Here is a 14,602-nt window from a genome sequence, read left to right as displayed (position 1 = left end):
ATCAGGATGGACGTGAGCAGATGCAGGGAGGTAGCAGGGAAGTCAGTGGTCTGTGTACAGCAAGTTGTACCACTGCTTATGGTGAGGAGAATTGTCCAGGTGCAGGTAGGTAGCGGGGAAGTCAGTGGTCTGCGTACAGCAAGTTGTACCACTGCTTATGGTGAGAAGACTTGTCCAGGTGCAGGTAGGTAGCGGGGAAGTCAGTGGTCTGCGTACAGCAAGATGTACCACTGCTTAATAGGTGAGGATGTGTACAGGTGTCGATGAGTGGAGGCAAACAAAGATAATAGGATGCAGACACTGAGAGCACAGAGGAACTTGATCCCAATAGATATGCAGCGTATTCCAGCAAAGTCTATAACGGTATGTGTGGCGCTGCTTGGTAGAGACTTGCTCAGCACAGATATGCAGGCCAATAATGGATAGTCAATCACAATTATGCATATAACGACTGAGTAGTACGGTTAATTCCAAACAGATATGCAGCGTAACAATAACAGTCTATAGCGGGTATGGATACCGCTGCTGAGAGTGGAAACTTGTCCTAGCGGATATGCGGAGTAAACGTAGAAAGTCAATAACAGATAGGCATACCGCTATTCAGTAGAACAGTCTGTCCACAGGAAGATGCAGGGACTGCAGAGGCGCTGAACGGCAGAGACGAGTGTAGGAACCACAGGTGAGTAGATCCGGTAATCAGAGTCCAGCTGAGGACACAGGCAGGAAACAGGAGACTGTAGCAGGTATGGAAACCAGCGATGAGTAGCACAGGGAATCCACAGGAACTGAAGACACTAGTAGTACACAGGAGACAGTAGCGGGTATGGAGACCAGTGATGAGTAGAACAGGGAATCAGCAGGAAGCTGGAGACACTAGTAGAACACAGGAGATAGTAGCAGGTATGAAAACCAGTGATGAGTAGCACAGGGAATCCACAGGAAACTGAAGACACTAGTAGTACACAGGAGACAGTAGCGGGTATGGAAACCAGCAATGAGTAGATCAGGAATCAGCAGGAAACTGAAGACACTAGTAGAACACAGGAGACACCTTCAGAGACTCACAGGGAATGAGATTCAAGATCAGGCAATGAGGTAATGAGCACAGGTGCCTTAAATAGGGAGAGTTGCTTGATCAACCAATTAGATTAAAAGCAACAGTCACAAGAGTTCTTGGGTGCTGCGCATGCGCAGTCCATCAGGATGGCGGATGGCCGCAGTTCAAGATAGGTGCCGGCAGGAAGGCTAGGGAGCCACGCACCAGCGTAGAGGCACTCACGGTCCGGTGAGTGACACTGTATCTGTATACATCTATATATCTATATCTATGTCTATATCTAGGGGCCCCAGTGCACTGCTTTGCCCGGGGGCCCATAATGTTGTTAAGATGGCCCTGCCCTAAACTAACCTATAATGATGTCGTTTAGGTCTTCAGAGACCACCAAGAATGGCCCGATACAATGGACAATAAAAATCTGTCTAAATGTAAGTTGTTCCAGTACAAAATTGCTGTGTCTGTGCTGCCATTGGCCACATAATGGAGCCCTATAGGATACAGCTATTAGGAAACCCATGAGGATACACCACAGTCATGTTCTGACTACAAAGCCTAAACCTATATAAAAGAGCATAACTTATCAATAACACAAATTCTTCAAAGATAATAGGTATGATGTGATGTTGAGAACATTGTTACAACTATGACGTTAAGTTATAATTACAGTCAATGAATTGTTACTTTCAATGTAAATTTTATTATTCGCAAATTATGTATAAGTTGATGTTTTGTGAATTATTATCACTTATCGTTGAACTTAATTTAAAATATAAATGTGATCATACATCTGATCATGTTATACAATATGTGATCAGTGTGAACTATGATTTCACAATTGGGGCAAATCCAACTCTGTTGTTGCTTCGGTCAAAAACCACAAAATATTCCCGGATAAAAATATCTCCCAGAATCCAGAGGCCGGAGGTGGACTGGAAACCACTGCTACACGACCCAGGAAACTGTGGAAGGTAGAGAAATGTATCACTAATACACTGCAAGGAACATCGATGCATCTTAATAGTGAGGTTATGGAGCTTCGACTAATGGGAGGACATGTGGCTTCCAATATACATACTCACTGGACAGCTAGGATACATTCACCTCGAAATATTAAATAAAAATAATGAGTATGCAATCACCATAAATGACCTCTGTGGTCTGCAGGGTGAATCCACCCTTTGGAATGTTGCTTTTTATCCACCTAATTCTTTGTTTGTGATAGTAGGGGGTGTATTTATTACTGTGCATTGTTGCAGATCGCAGCAATACATAATGCAGTACCGCTGCTATTTACTATGCTGGGGCTGCTCAGAGATCCCTGGCGAAGACCCCTCCTACACAAACTGTTCATGTTGCCAGTGAATGTAGCAAGTGAAAAGTAATGCTCTTTCCTGCTTAATAAATCCCTAGCATTGCAGGCCCCATAGAGTTCTATGGAGACTGTCGTAACAAATAAAAAGTAGGTTAATGCAGGAGAAATCTCTGATTTTTCCTGCGTTAACCTTCATAAATTGAGTGAAGTCCTGCCATAGGTAATCTTACAGTGTGTTAAATAGATCCCTATCTGTCATAATCAGTTTATTCAATAGTAGAATTTATATTTTGATGTGCGGATCACTTTTGATAACAGCTTTCCTTATTCTACATGTCAGCATTCCCCAGGAAGAGGTCAGGTAACAGATACACATACACGCGTAGGAGGATGCTAAGCCCTTGGTCACCACCAGAGAACATCACTTAATTGAGAAAAGTGGACCTGAAATGGGGGAAACAGCTGTTATATTCATCACTATACTGGACACACAAGTAGTGAACCTAGTGACATATTAGAATAGGGTTTATTAAACTCCAGCCAATACATTTCATAGGCAGTGTGACTGGGGGTCTCCTCTCACCTGGTTGATATAAGCACTTGCAGGTAGGTTGTAATTCATTCCATCGATTGTTATGATAATATCAGGCAAGGAACTGATTTTGTTACAGTTCACATTGTACTGAAATGCAGAAGACAATCATTCATTTATTAGTGCAATCACTAAAGCTCCTCTCTCCCCTCACAATACTACCAAAGAATATAACATTTCCACAAATAGTCACAAAATAAGACGAAATAAAAGATTACCCCAGAGATAATTGCAAGGAGAGAGTCCTTACCTAGTAGGGATGCATACACCTGATCAAACTGGTTATGTGATGTACATGCCCCTCAACTGCCACTCTGCCACCCCAGAGCTGGCACCATGCCCATTATAGGTTCTGTTGTTTGGGTATTATTATCTACTCAGATATTCTGTTGACCTGCTGGTTTGGTGTATTTGGAAACAAGCTATTTGTGATTGATTGGATGTTTTGGGGTGACTGCCCTACTCTTCCCTACGCTGCCCTAATCTTCTCTACGCTGCCCTACTCTTCCCTACGCTGCCCTACTGTTTCCTACACAGCCCTACTCTTCCTTACGCTGCCCTACTGTTTCCTACACTGCCCTACTGTTTCCTACACTGCCCTACTCTTCCCTACGCTGCCCTAATCTTACCTACCCTGCCCTACTCTTCCCTATGCTTCTACAGACTTCCCTTCTATGCCCTACTCTTCCCTACGCTGCCCTAATCTTACCTATGCTGCCCTACTCTTCCCTATGCTTCTACAGACTTCCCTTCTCTGCCCTACTCTTCCCTACGCTGCCCTAATCTTCTCTACACTGCCCTACTGTTTCCTACACAGCCCTACTCCTCCCTACTGTTTCCTACACAGACCTACTCTTCCTTACGCTGCCCTACTCTTCCCTACGCTGCCCTACTGTTTCCTACACAGCCCTACTCTTCCTTACGCTGCCCTACTCTTCCCTACGCTGCCCTTCTGTTTCCTACACTGCCCTACTCTTCCCTACACTGCCCTACTCTTCCCTACGCTGCCTTACTCTTCCCTATGCTTCTACAGACTTCCCTTCTCTGCCCTAGTCTTCCCTACGCTGTCTTACACTTCCCTATGTTTCCCTACACTGCTTTATGCTTCCCAATGCTGTCAAATACTTCCCTACACTACTCTTTACTATGTTGTCATCTTCCCTATGCCTTCCTATGCTGACATAGGGCTAGATTTACTAAGCTGCTGGTTTGAAAAAGTGGGGATGTTGCCTATAGCAACCAATCAGATTCCAGCTGTCATTTTGTAGCATGTACTAAATAAATGTAAGCTAGAATCTGATTGGTTGCTATAGGCAACATCCCCACTTTTTCAAACCCGCAGCTTAGTAAATCTAGCCCATAGTCTTCTCTACGCTGCTCTACACTGTCCTATGCTTCCCTACACTGTCCTACTCTTCCCTATTCTGTCCTACACTACCTTATTTTTTCCTATGCTGCCCTAATCTTCCCTATGTTACCTGTTTCCATTTCTTCTGGTTAAAAGAAATATAAAGATACAATGTAATTAATAAACACTGCGCTCTGTAATCCTAACTCACCCTTTTTATTCCCAAATACATAAAAATTAAAACATAATTACCAGTCCATATATGTCCGGATTTGCACCAATGGCTTTCTGGATTCCTCTAATTGCCTCCGGGTGTCCAGCAATAACTGATGTCCCAGTGTCCACAATAGCTGGACATCCATATTGACAAGCAACCACCTGGCCATTGAGTGTAATGCTATAAAAATAATATGTTACACTTAGTACACTTGAAATCCACTGTCACATTTTCTCTCTGTGTAAAATTAAAGGGACACAGACCTCTCAAAATGTATTTCCTTAATTATGTATAACACTTAAAAATGTGTATGCTATTGCTAAGAAATAAGGTCACTGCAGCACACCATTTCAGTTACTTTGTGCGGTGGTTTCAAGAGTTACAAGAGTTTTCTGCATGCAATACACTATCTACTATATAAATGCCTAGTGGCGTGTGTGAGAAAAAAAAAAACCAAGCTGCAGCGCCACCTGCTGGGCAGAGTTATACACTGATCTATATATTTCTTGAAGGAGAAGTGACAGTTGGGAGTGGTTGGTGGTTGCCGGGGGTGACAGTGGGGAGTTTTTAACACCTTAAGTAGCTTGATGAAGGATGTGGCGATGAAGATGAAGAATGAGGTGATGGAGAAAAATGATGAGGTGGTGACATGTGGACAAAACCATGTTAAAAAAGGGCGCTTGCGTCGGGAAGAAACGCTCTTCCCCTGAGGAGGCCTGGGCTAGGCCCAAATGCATGACAAGAACCTTTTTAACACCTTAAGTAGCTTGATTTGACTAGAATGCATGAGTATCATGCACGGGTTAACTTGTTTTATATATGTTATCCAGAGTTTTATGTATACAGTGACAATATGGACCTTCTATGCCACCCTGTCATGCTGCTGGGGACCGACTGGACCTGCTCTGCCTCCAATCCCCTTTATTTATTCCAAAAGTGAATCTCTAAATGCTATAGGGGGAGCTTTGCTACTAGCACCAGGCTCATTGTCACCTGAAACTGTTTCCTTCTGGGTAATGCTTGCTGCTAGTGCACCCCATTGCTGTGCATTTTAGCTGGTAGTCATGACCTCTTCCTTTAAATCAACCTTCTCGTTGATGGTTCCATCTGGCCTCTCACAATGGCAAGAGTTGCAGGGCAGAACATTGTTATTAAATGCTGGATCCCAAACCTCAGAACAGCCGATAACAGATTAGAGTGGTCTAATCTGTAGGTCACAGAACACAGTGAGAAGATACAAACTCCCCACAGATAAGGCCATGGTTGGGAATCGAACTCATGACTCCAACGCTGTGAGGCAGAAGTGCTAACCACTAAGCCCCTGTGCTGCCCACAGGTCATCCAGAAATACAGATAGTATATACCTTTTACATGGACAACAGAGATATTTTTCTATACAGCTTAATGAACATAACCGTTCCTTCTCTGTATCCACGTCTGGTTCTTCCTCCTCCCCCTACCCTCTCGCTGTAGGAGTCCCACAGGGCTCATTTCTCGACCCTCTACTCTTTTCGCTCTATACTTCCTCCCTTGGTGCTCTCATCTCCTCCTTCGGTCTTCAGTATCACCTTTATGCTGACAACATTCAACTCTACATCTCTTCACCTGATCTTTCCTCCGCCCTCCTCGCTCAGGTATCTGACTGCCTCTCCGCCAAATCCTCCTGGATGTCGGAGCGCTTTCTCAAAATCAACATTTCCAAATCTGAACTCATTGTCTTTCCTCCGCCCAGACTCCCATCCCACCATGACCTCTCCATTGTCGTTAACAACACCACCATCTCCTCTGTCACCCAACTCCGCTGCTTGGGTGTCACCCTTGACTCCTCTCTCTCTTTTGCCCCCCACATTCATTCCCTCGCCCAAGCCTGTCGCTTCCAACTACGCAACATCGCCCGCATCCGTCCCTTTCTCTCTCAGGAGGCCACCAAAACTATTATCCACGCACTCATCATTTCCCGCCTCGATTATTGTAACCTCCTCCTCACCGGCCTTCCCCACTCCCGTCTCTCCCCCCTTTGCTCTATACTCAATGCGGCCGCAAGATTCATCTACCTCTCACGCCGCTCCTCCTCTGCCTCCCCTCTCTGCCTTGCCCTACACTGGCTCCCCTTCCCCTACAGAATTCTTTTCAAACTCCTCACCACCACTTACAAGGCTCTCTCCCACTCTACTGCCCTTTATATCTCTAACCACTCCCGCCCGCTCCCTGCGCTCGGCCAATGACCGCCGCCTCTCCTCCACTCTGATCACCTCTTCCCATTACAGAATCCAGGACTTTTCCCGTGCAGCACCCCTTCACTGGAATGACCTCCATCGCTCCATCCGCCTCTCTCCTACTCTGTGCTCCTTCAAACGTGCACTCAAAACTCACCTCTTTCTCAAAGCCTACCAACCATCCACTTAACCCCCATCTCCTCCGCTCTTTCTCCCCTCTCTCCCATTGCCTCAACTGGCTCCTCTTGTGCCTGGTCTGTTTAACCCTCCCTTGGGATGTAAGCTCGCATGAGCAGGGCCCTCTTCCCTCCTGTCTCCTTACCTGTTCTTCTGCTCCGTGTTTCTTGCATCAGCCTGCCTGGAGTTTCTGAAGTATTGGTACTTTTTGTTTATTGTTTTGTACTGTTATACCCTGTATAGTCTACTGTTTGTACTATGTGCGGCGCTGCGGAAGCCTTGTGGCGACCTAACAAATAAAGAATAATAATAATAATAATAATAATAATAACCAGGTAGGAAGCAATCCAGGCTGATTCATGCAGCTTGCGACGAGACCAGGCACAGGTCAGAGGGAGGTATGGAGAGTATCTTGATATGAACTGCATGAAGGGGTGGTTTTGTTGAGGGCTTTGTAAATAAGGGTGAATAAATTGAATAGGAATTTGGAGGACACAGGGAGCCAGTGTAGGGATTTGCAGTGTGGTGCAGCAGATGTGGAGCGGTGAAAGAGGAAGATCGGTCTTGCAGCAGCATTTAGGATGGATTGAAGAGTGGATACATGGGTGTGGGGAATGCCAGATAGTAGAGATGCTCGGGCTCGGTTTTCTGAAAACCTAGCCCACCCAAACTTAGGGAATATGAGTAGGTTCGCGAGCCGGCTTGTACTTTTGTGCGTCCTCGGATCTAAATCGAGGAAAAATATCGTTGTTGCATTGTCGGTTTTTAGATTCCATAAGTACCTCCCTCTCCAGGAGATCCAGTGCTATTACTCACACAGAAACAGGGTAGCAGTGTTCTTGTCACTCTCCAGTCTCCAATGCCATTGCTCATATAGAAAACAGGAGGGGTAGCAGTGTTCTTGTCACTTGACAAAAATTTACTGGAAATGACTGAAAATTAATGTTATTGAGGTTAATAATAAGGTAGGAACAAAAAAAGAGCCAAATTATGTGATTTTAGCAAAAAAAAAAAATAGGGATTTTAGAAAAAAATAGGAATCCAAAACCAAAACACACGAGGGCGGTTTTGCCAAAACCAAAACCAAAACACAAAGTTAATCCAGATCCAAAACCAAAACTAAAACACGGGGTCAGTGAACATCTCTACCAGATAGAAGAAGGTTGCAGTAGTCAAGACAGGAGATAATGAATTAATGGATTAGAGGTTTTGGTATCATGTTGAGTAAGAAAAGGGCATATTCTGGCAGTGTTTTTAAGTTGGAGCCGACAGGACTGGGAGAGAGTCTGGATGTGAGATAAAAATAGAGAGTGGAGTCAAATGTGACACCAAGGCAGCAGGCTTGGGAGACTGAGGAAATTGTAGAGTTATTGACAGTGAGGGAGATTTGAGGAAAGGGGGGTGACTCTGGCAGGAGGGAAGATAATAAGCTTGATTTTGGACATGTTGAGCTTTAGGTATCATTGGGACATCATGTGGAGATAGCAGAAAGACAATTGATTACACAAGATAGTACAGAAGGGGAGAGGTCAGGGGATTTGGTGTGTCATCAGTGTAAAGGTGGTGCTGGAGGCTGAATGAGCTAATTAATGCCCCGAGAGAAGAGGTGTAAAATGAAAGAACTAAAGCCCTAAGAACTGTTACGAGCCGCGGCGGTGCCCAGCCGCCGCAACCCCCTTAACTCCGTCCCGGCCGTCGCTATGACGACCGGGACGACACTTCCGGGGCAACGGTCGGGACGCTGAGAGAGAGTGAGAGCGCCGCGTCCCAGCAAAGGAGAACTGCTGGGCGCGTGCGCAGGCAAGCCTGTGGGCTAATTAATGCAGGGCTGTAGTTACAGGCATTAGTCTGCAATGGTGGGTGTCTGACAGGGTCTAGCCCTGATTGGTCTGGAGCCAGATTGCTGATTAGTCCTCAGGGGTGCAGGCAAGCTCTGATTGGCCCATCTGTGTATTTAAGGCAATGAGGTCTGCTGCCTCATTGCCGGTTATAGCTTCTGTGTTCCAGTCTGCTGACCTGCTTGTTCCTGCTCTAGTCTTCTGAGACCACGTCTGATTTACTGTGTATGACCTTTTGGCTTTGAACTGACTGCGCTCGTGTATCCTGTGACCCTGATCCCTGGCCTGTTTATCGTTTCTGCTATTCGCCTGTGACCCCTGACCTCAGCTTGTTTACTGATACCGCTGTCTGCTGCCGGCCCTTGACCTCTGCGTGGACCTTACGCCGCTTGCCTGGGTTCTCCCCAGCCGGTACACACTTCACGACCCTCTGTCAGTCTGCAGCCCAGTCTGTCCCCACCATCAGGGGCTCCAGTGAACACTTGACTGGCAGAGTAGATTCCGGGTTGTGTTGTGCCGGCTGGAGGGGTTCCTAAAAAGAACAGAGCTAAAGGAGCAGTTTGATAGGTAGTAAGTGAACCAGAAGCTAATGGAGTGAATGGTGTGTAGGAGAAGAGGGTGACCAACAGTGTCAGAAGCAGCAGAGAGGTCCAGGAGAATGAGTATGGGAAAATAACCCTTAGACTTTGCAGTACATCAATGATCACTGTTGTGAGAGCAATTTCAGTGGAATGTTGGGGGTGGAAGTATGATTGTAAAGAGTTGAGAATGGAGTGAGAGGAGAGAAAATGAGAAAGGCGTTTGTACACTAATCGCTCAAGTAGTTTGGAGGCAAAAGGAAGAAGAGAAATAAGGTGGTCGTTGGATAGAGGGACTGGATCAAGAAATGGTTTCTTTAGAATAGGTGAGATGTGCACATGTTTAAAGGAGGATGGAAATGTGCCGGTGGAGAGAGACAAGTTGAAGAGGTGAGCTAGAGGTGAGCATGCAATGGAGGAGAGGGAGCAGAGACGTTGGGAAGGAATAGAATTATATTGGAATAGGGGACAGGTTATAGTGTGAGAGGATGAGATGAGTGCAGATACTTCATCTTCAGTTACTGGAGAGAATGAACTAAGGGTGGATTGGGGAGTGTTAGTAAAGGTGGGTAGAGTGTGTAGAGTGTGTGGAATTTGGCATGAGTAAATATCTTGTCAAATGGTGTTGATTTTATCTTTGATGTAGCTGGCAAAATCATCATGGGCTGTGAAGGAGAAAGGGTGGTGAGGTGCAGGTGGGCAGAGAAGTGAGTTGAAGTTGGCAAAGAGGCAACGTGGGTTAGAAGACTGGGTGGATATTAGAGATTTGAACAATGTTTGTTTGGCAATTGAAAGGGCAGCGCTGTAAGATGAAAGAATGGATTTATGGTGGAGGAAATTAGGATAGGAACCAGATTTCCTCCAATGGTGTTTTGCAGTGTGGGAGCCATGGTTGGGGTTTGGATCGTCCAAGACTGTATGTGGTAACTGGAGCTACATTGTCTAGTGCTGAAGTGAGTGTTTTGTTTTTTGAAAGAGGCAGCCTGATTAGGGCAGGACAATGTTGTCATAGAAGAAAATAGTTGCTTTAGTGAAAAAGAGAAGTGGATTGGGTTAATAGAATTTAGATTTCACTGTGTATATGAGGATTTGGGTGCAGGGAGAGGGCATGTGGTATGGTAAGACTGAAGGAAGGGAGGTTGTGGTCAGAGAGTGGGAAGGCTAAGTTGGAGAAATTAGAGATGGAATAGTAGCAGGAGAAGACAAGGTCAAGGGAGTGTCAATCATAGTGGGTGGGAGATGAGGTCCACTGAGAAAAACCAAAAGAGGAAGTAAGTGAAAGAAGTTTAGTGGCAGAAGAGATAGTGGAAATATCAATGGGAATGATGAAATCACCTAGTATGAAAGTAGTCAGGTCAAAGGATAGGAAATAAAGTGAGCCAGGCCGCAAAGTTGTCAAGATATTGGGAAAATGGACAGGGGGGGCGAAAAATGACAGCTACACGAAGGTGGAAAGGATAAAATAGATGGATAGTGTGGACTTCAAAGGAAAAAAATGAGAAGAAGGTTTCAGAGGGTAACTTGGAGAAAGTAGAATTCTTACTCAAACACCTTGTCTGTTTCTGTGTCTGGGGTTATGGCTGAGGGAGATTCCCCCGTAGGAGCTGCAGGGGATGTAGTGTCAGAAGAGGTGAGCCAGGTTCCTGTAATAGTAACGAGGTTGAAGGATTTTGTAATGAATAGATCATAAATGGATGCAATTTTGTTGCAAACAGATCTGGCATTCCATAGTGCACAGGAGAAGGAAAGAGAGGGTAGTGGAGATATATGGAAAAGGATTGGCGGGATTGCAAGTACAGGTGGATGGAAAGGTTTGGGGTGGAGCAAGGAATGTGAGCAGATAATGAGGATTGTACAGGGACCAGACTTAAGTGAGTTGTTACCAGCAGCAATGAGTAAGTGCAGTGTGAGAAAGAGGACATGTGAGGAGGATTAGTGGGTGTGAGGTTTATTTCTGTTTATGTAGCTGGTGAGTGCGGCGGGCGAAGGAGACAAAACAGTTCATGTGTACAGACTAGCGAGGAGGGAAGTAGTGAAGGGGAATCATAATAGGGGAGGGAGAAATAGGATGATGGATAAAGAAGAGGAGTTTAGAAAGAAGTAGGGATGTGCACCGGCCACTTTTGGTGTCTCGTGTTTTGTGTTTTGGGTTCGGATTTGCTTGAGGTTTTGGGTTCGGATTTGTTTCACAAAACACCTGACGAAAGGTTTTGGTTATGATTTAAGGTTTTGGATTCGGATTTATTTTGAAAAAAGCATAAAAAGTGTTAAAATCAAGTTTTTTTGGTTTATTTTCACTCCTACGCTATTATTAACCTCAATAACATTCAATAACAATCATTTCCACTAATTTCCAGTCTATTCTGAACACCTCACAATATTGTTTTTAGTCCAAAACGTTTCACCGAGGTAGCTTTCTGGACTGCATAGTGGAGTGGTCCCGGTACCCAATTTGGTACCGGGGCCACAATACCTCCTCCGACTTTCAAGTGTAGTGTTTCTAAGTTATAAACCCTACAGTAGTTCGAGCACGTCAATACCTCTTGTTTTAGACGACCATGGTACTGAGCATTCATCATTGAGATCCCATCAAGTATGTGAAAAACAGAGAGGGTCGAAGTGTTATTTGTTGACTTTGTTAACCAAAAAACTGTCCCTGTTGCAAATATTCGTGCAATGAAGAGTGACTTTTTCATTTAAAGGCTCAAGCTTTCAAGTGTAGTGTTTCTAAGTTATAAACACTACAGTAGTTCGAGCACGTCAATACCTCTTTTTTTTTATTATGACTGGGCATTTAACTTTTGGTTTAATTTGTTTAATTGGTTTTAATTTTGTTTTACTTTGTGCTCATGGCAAACGACTGTTGAACGGTCACATAATGCCAAAAAATGAGTTGCAAGATGGAATTGTCCTTGGGCCCTCCCACCCACCCTTATGTTGTTCAAATAGGACATGCACACTTTAACAAACCAATCATTTCAGCGACAATGCCTACCAAACAACTGTGGCTGAAATGATTGGTTTGTTTGGGCCCCCACACCAAAAAAGCTATTCATCTCTTCCTGTACAAACTCAACTGGCTCTACTGAGGCAAGATGTCGTCCTCATCCTCAGATTGAGTAATTGATAATTCATATTTATGAACATCATTTTTTCAACGTTCTGAGGAAGCAACCTCCTTCGCCGCTCACTGACCAGGTTACCCGCTGCACTAAAAACTCTTTCGGAGTACACACTGGAGGGGGGACAACTCAGGTAAAATAGAGCCAGTTTGTACAGGGGCTTCCAAACTGCCTTTTTTTCCTGCCAGTAACAATATGGACTGTCTGACATGTGTATTTGGATGGTGTCAGCAAAATAATCCTCCACCATTTTTTCTTTTGTGACAGCATCCAATGCAGCGACAGTAGACATGTCTGCAATGGTTGGCAGGTCCTTCAGTCCGGACCAGATGTTCTCAGCATCCCCGCCAGCGGCTCTTTTATGAAAACTGAGCTTTTGTCACGGTTTGGTATTTTGGACTCTGGATCTGTTCATAGATGTTGTGGGAACAGATCCTCGGAGAGTGAGAATATGGTAATACACTGGTAAGTGGTAATGATAGCCTGAGGTTCAAATAGATGCCAGATGCAGGATAAAAGTACAATCAGAGGTTTAATGATGACTGGATGAATATACAGGAAAGTCTTGATATATGTATATATATATATATATACACACTAGGAGCGTAGTACAAGGTGGGCGGAGCCACCGGCAATATCACATGCAATATGAACAATCAGCATATAATTAGATATGGTTTTGAATGCACAGTCCAGCAATAAGGTGAAAAGAATAAGGCAGCAGGTATATGGTATCACAGTTGAGCAGCCCACATCAGAGGAGAGATTAACTGTCCAGGTAGCAGTATATGCACAATAGATGCGGCAGTAATCAGGAACCAAATAATGCCTTAATGCTTTCAATAATACATGAACAGTTCAGCCAGAGAAAAGAACAACAAGCAGCTTGATGATACGACCTGTGGAGTGTCATACAGCTGAGATAGTTGCAGCATGAGCTGAATAGTCTGTGGAATAGTACACAGCAGAGACAGTTGCAGTTTGAGCTGTATGGTCTTTAACAGCAACACAGCAAGGCACTGACGATCCAGGTGAGAGCTCACAGAGTAGGTAGGAACCTAATCAGACTGGTAACATGATCAACAGGCCCAGAGGAAAGGAAGGAAGTGCCTTTTCAAGTCTGGAGCCAACGCAGGAACCAATAGGAATCTTAATTAGAAGTAGACAGGTAATCAGTCTGCACCTGTGCAGATCAGAACTTGGAGGTTTGAAGTCTGTTAATGAGACACCTGTGAGTGTCTCAGTCTTTGTCTGTGGAAGCCAAATGAGCAGCGTGTGACAGCTTTTTCCTCGCAGCCACAGGTGTGGAAGAAAATGAAGGTGGAGCTGTTGGCATGTCACGGTCCTCTTCAGAGGACAATCTCCTGACCAGCAGGTCTTTGCACCGCTGTAGACTTGTGTCCGCCGGAAACAGAGACACAACATACGCTTTAAACCGAGGATCGAGAACAGTGGCCAGAATGTATTCCTCTGACTTTAATAGAGTGACCACCCTAGGATCCTGGCAAAGCGTACGAAGGGCTTCATCCACAAGAGCTACATGCTTTGTGGAATCGCAATGGTGTACCAGCTCCTCCCTCACTTTCTCCAGCTGCTTCTGCAAAAGCCTGATCAGGGGAATCACCTGACTCAAGCTGGCAGTGTCGGAACTGACTTCTCGTGTGGCAAGTTCAAATGGATGCAGAACCTTGCACAACACGGAAATCAGTCTCCAGTGCGCTTGACTCAGGCGCATCCCCACTCCTTTGCCTATGTCGTAGGTGGCTGTGTAGGCTTGAATGGCCTTTTGCTGCTCCTCCATCCTCTGCAGCATATAGAGGGTGGAGTTCCAGCGCGTTACAACCTCTTGTTTGAGGTGATGGCAGGGCAGTTTCAGACTTTTTTGATGGTGCTCCAGTCTGCGGTAGGCACTGGCAGAATGCCGAAAGTGTCCAGCAATTTTGCGCGCCACCGCAAGCATCTCCTGCACATCCCTGTCACTCTTCAGGTAATGCTGCACCACCAAATTAACAGTGTGTGCAAAACATGGGACATGCTGAAAATTGCCCATATTTAATGCCAATGTTACTGGCATTGTCTGACACCACAAATCCCCATGAGAGTCTAAGTGGGGTAAGCCACTGGGAGATAATTTCCCTCAGTTTC

General features: G+C 45.1%; 1 protein-coding gene across 1 annotated transcript in view; it reads right to left on the bottom strand.

Moving 5' to 3' along the window:
* Nucleotides 1–1,878: 1,878 nt before the first annotated feature.
* Nucleotides 1,879–14,602, bottom strand: part of LOC142095197 (pepsin A-like) — an 81,153-nt gene continuing 68,429 nt past the window's right edge. Inside the window, exons 7-9 of the mRNA XM_075178106.1 lie at nt 4,562–4,706; nt 2,953–3,051; nt 1,879–2,016 (exon numbers count right to left, since the gene is read on the bottom strand). Coding sequence (XP_075034207.1) covers nt 1,879–2,016; nt 2,953–3,051; nt 4,562–4,706 — 382 coding nt within the window. The remainder of the gene's footprint in view (nt 2,017–2,952; nt 3,052–4,561; nt 4,707–14,602) is intronic.

The sequence above is a fragment of the Mixophyes fleayi genome, chromosome 1 (genome assembly GCF_038048845.1).
Source record: "Mixophyes fleayi isolate aMixFle1 chromosome 1, aMixFle1.hap1, whole genome shotgun sequence".
NCBI classification, from domain to species: Eukaryota; Metazoa; Chordata; class Amphibia; order Anura; family Limnodynastidae; genus Mixophyes; species Mixophyes fleayi.
Note: the sequence above shows the minus strand (reverse complement) of the source record. Positions and strands in the feature narration are given on the sequence as shown.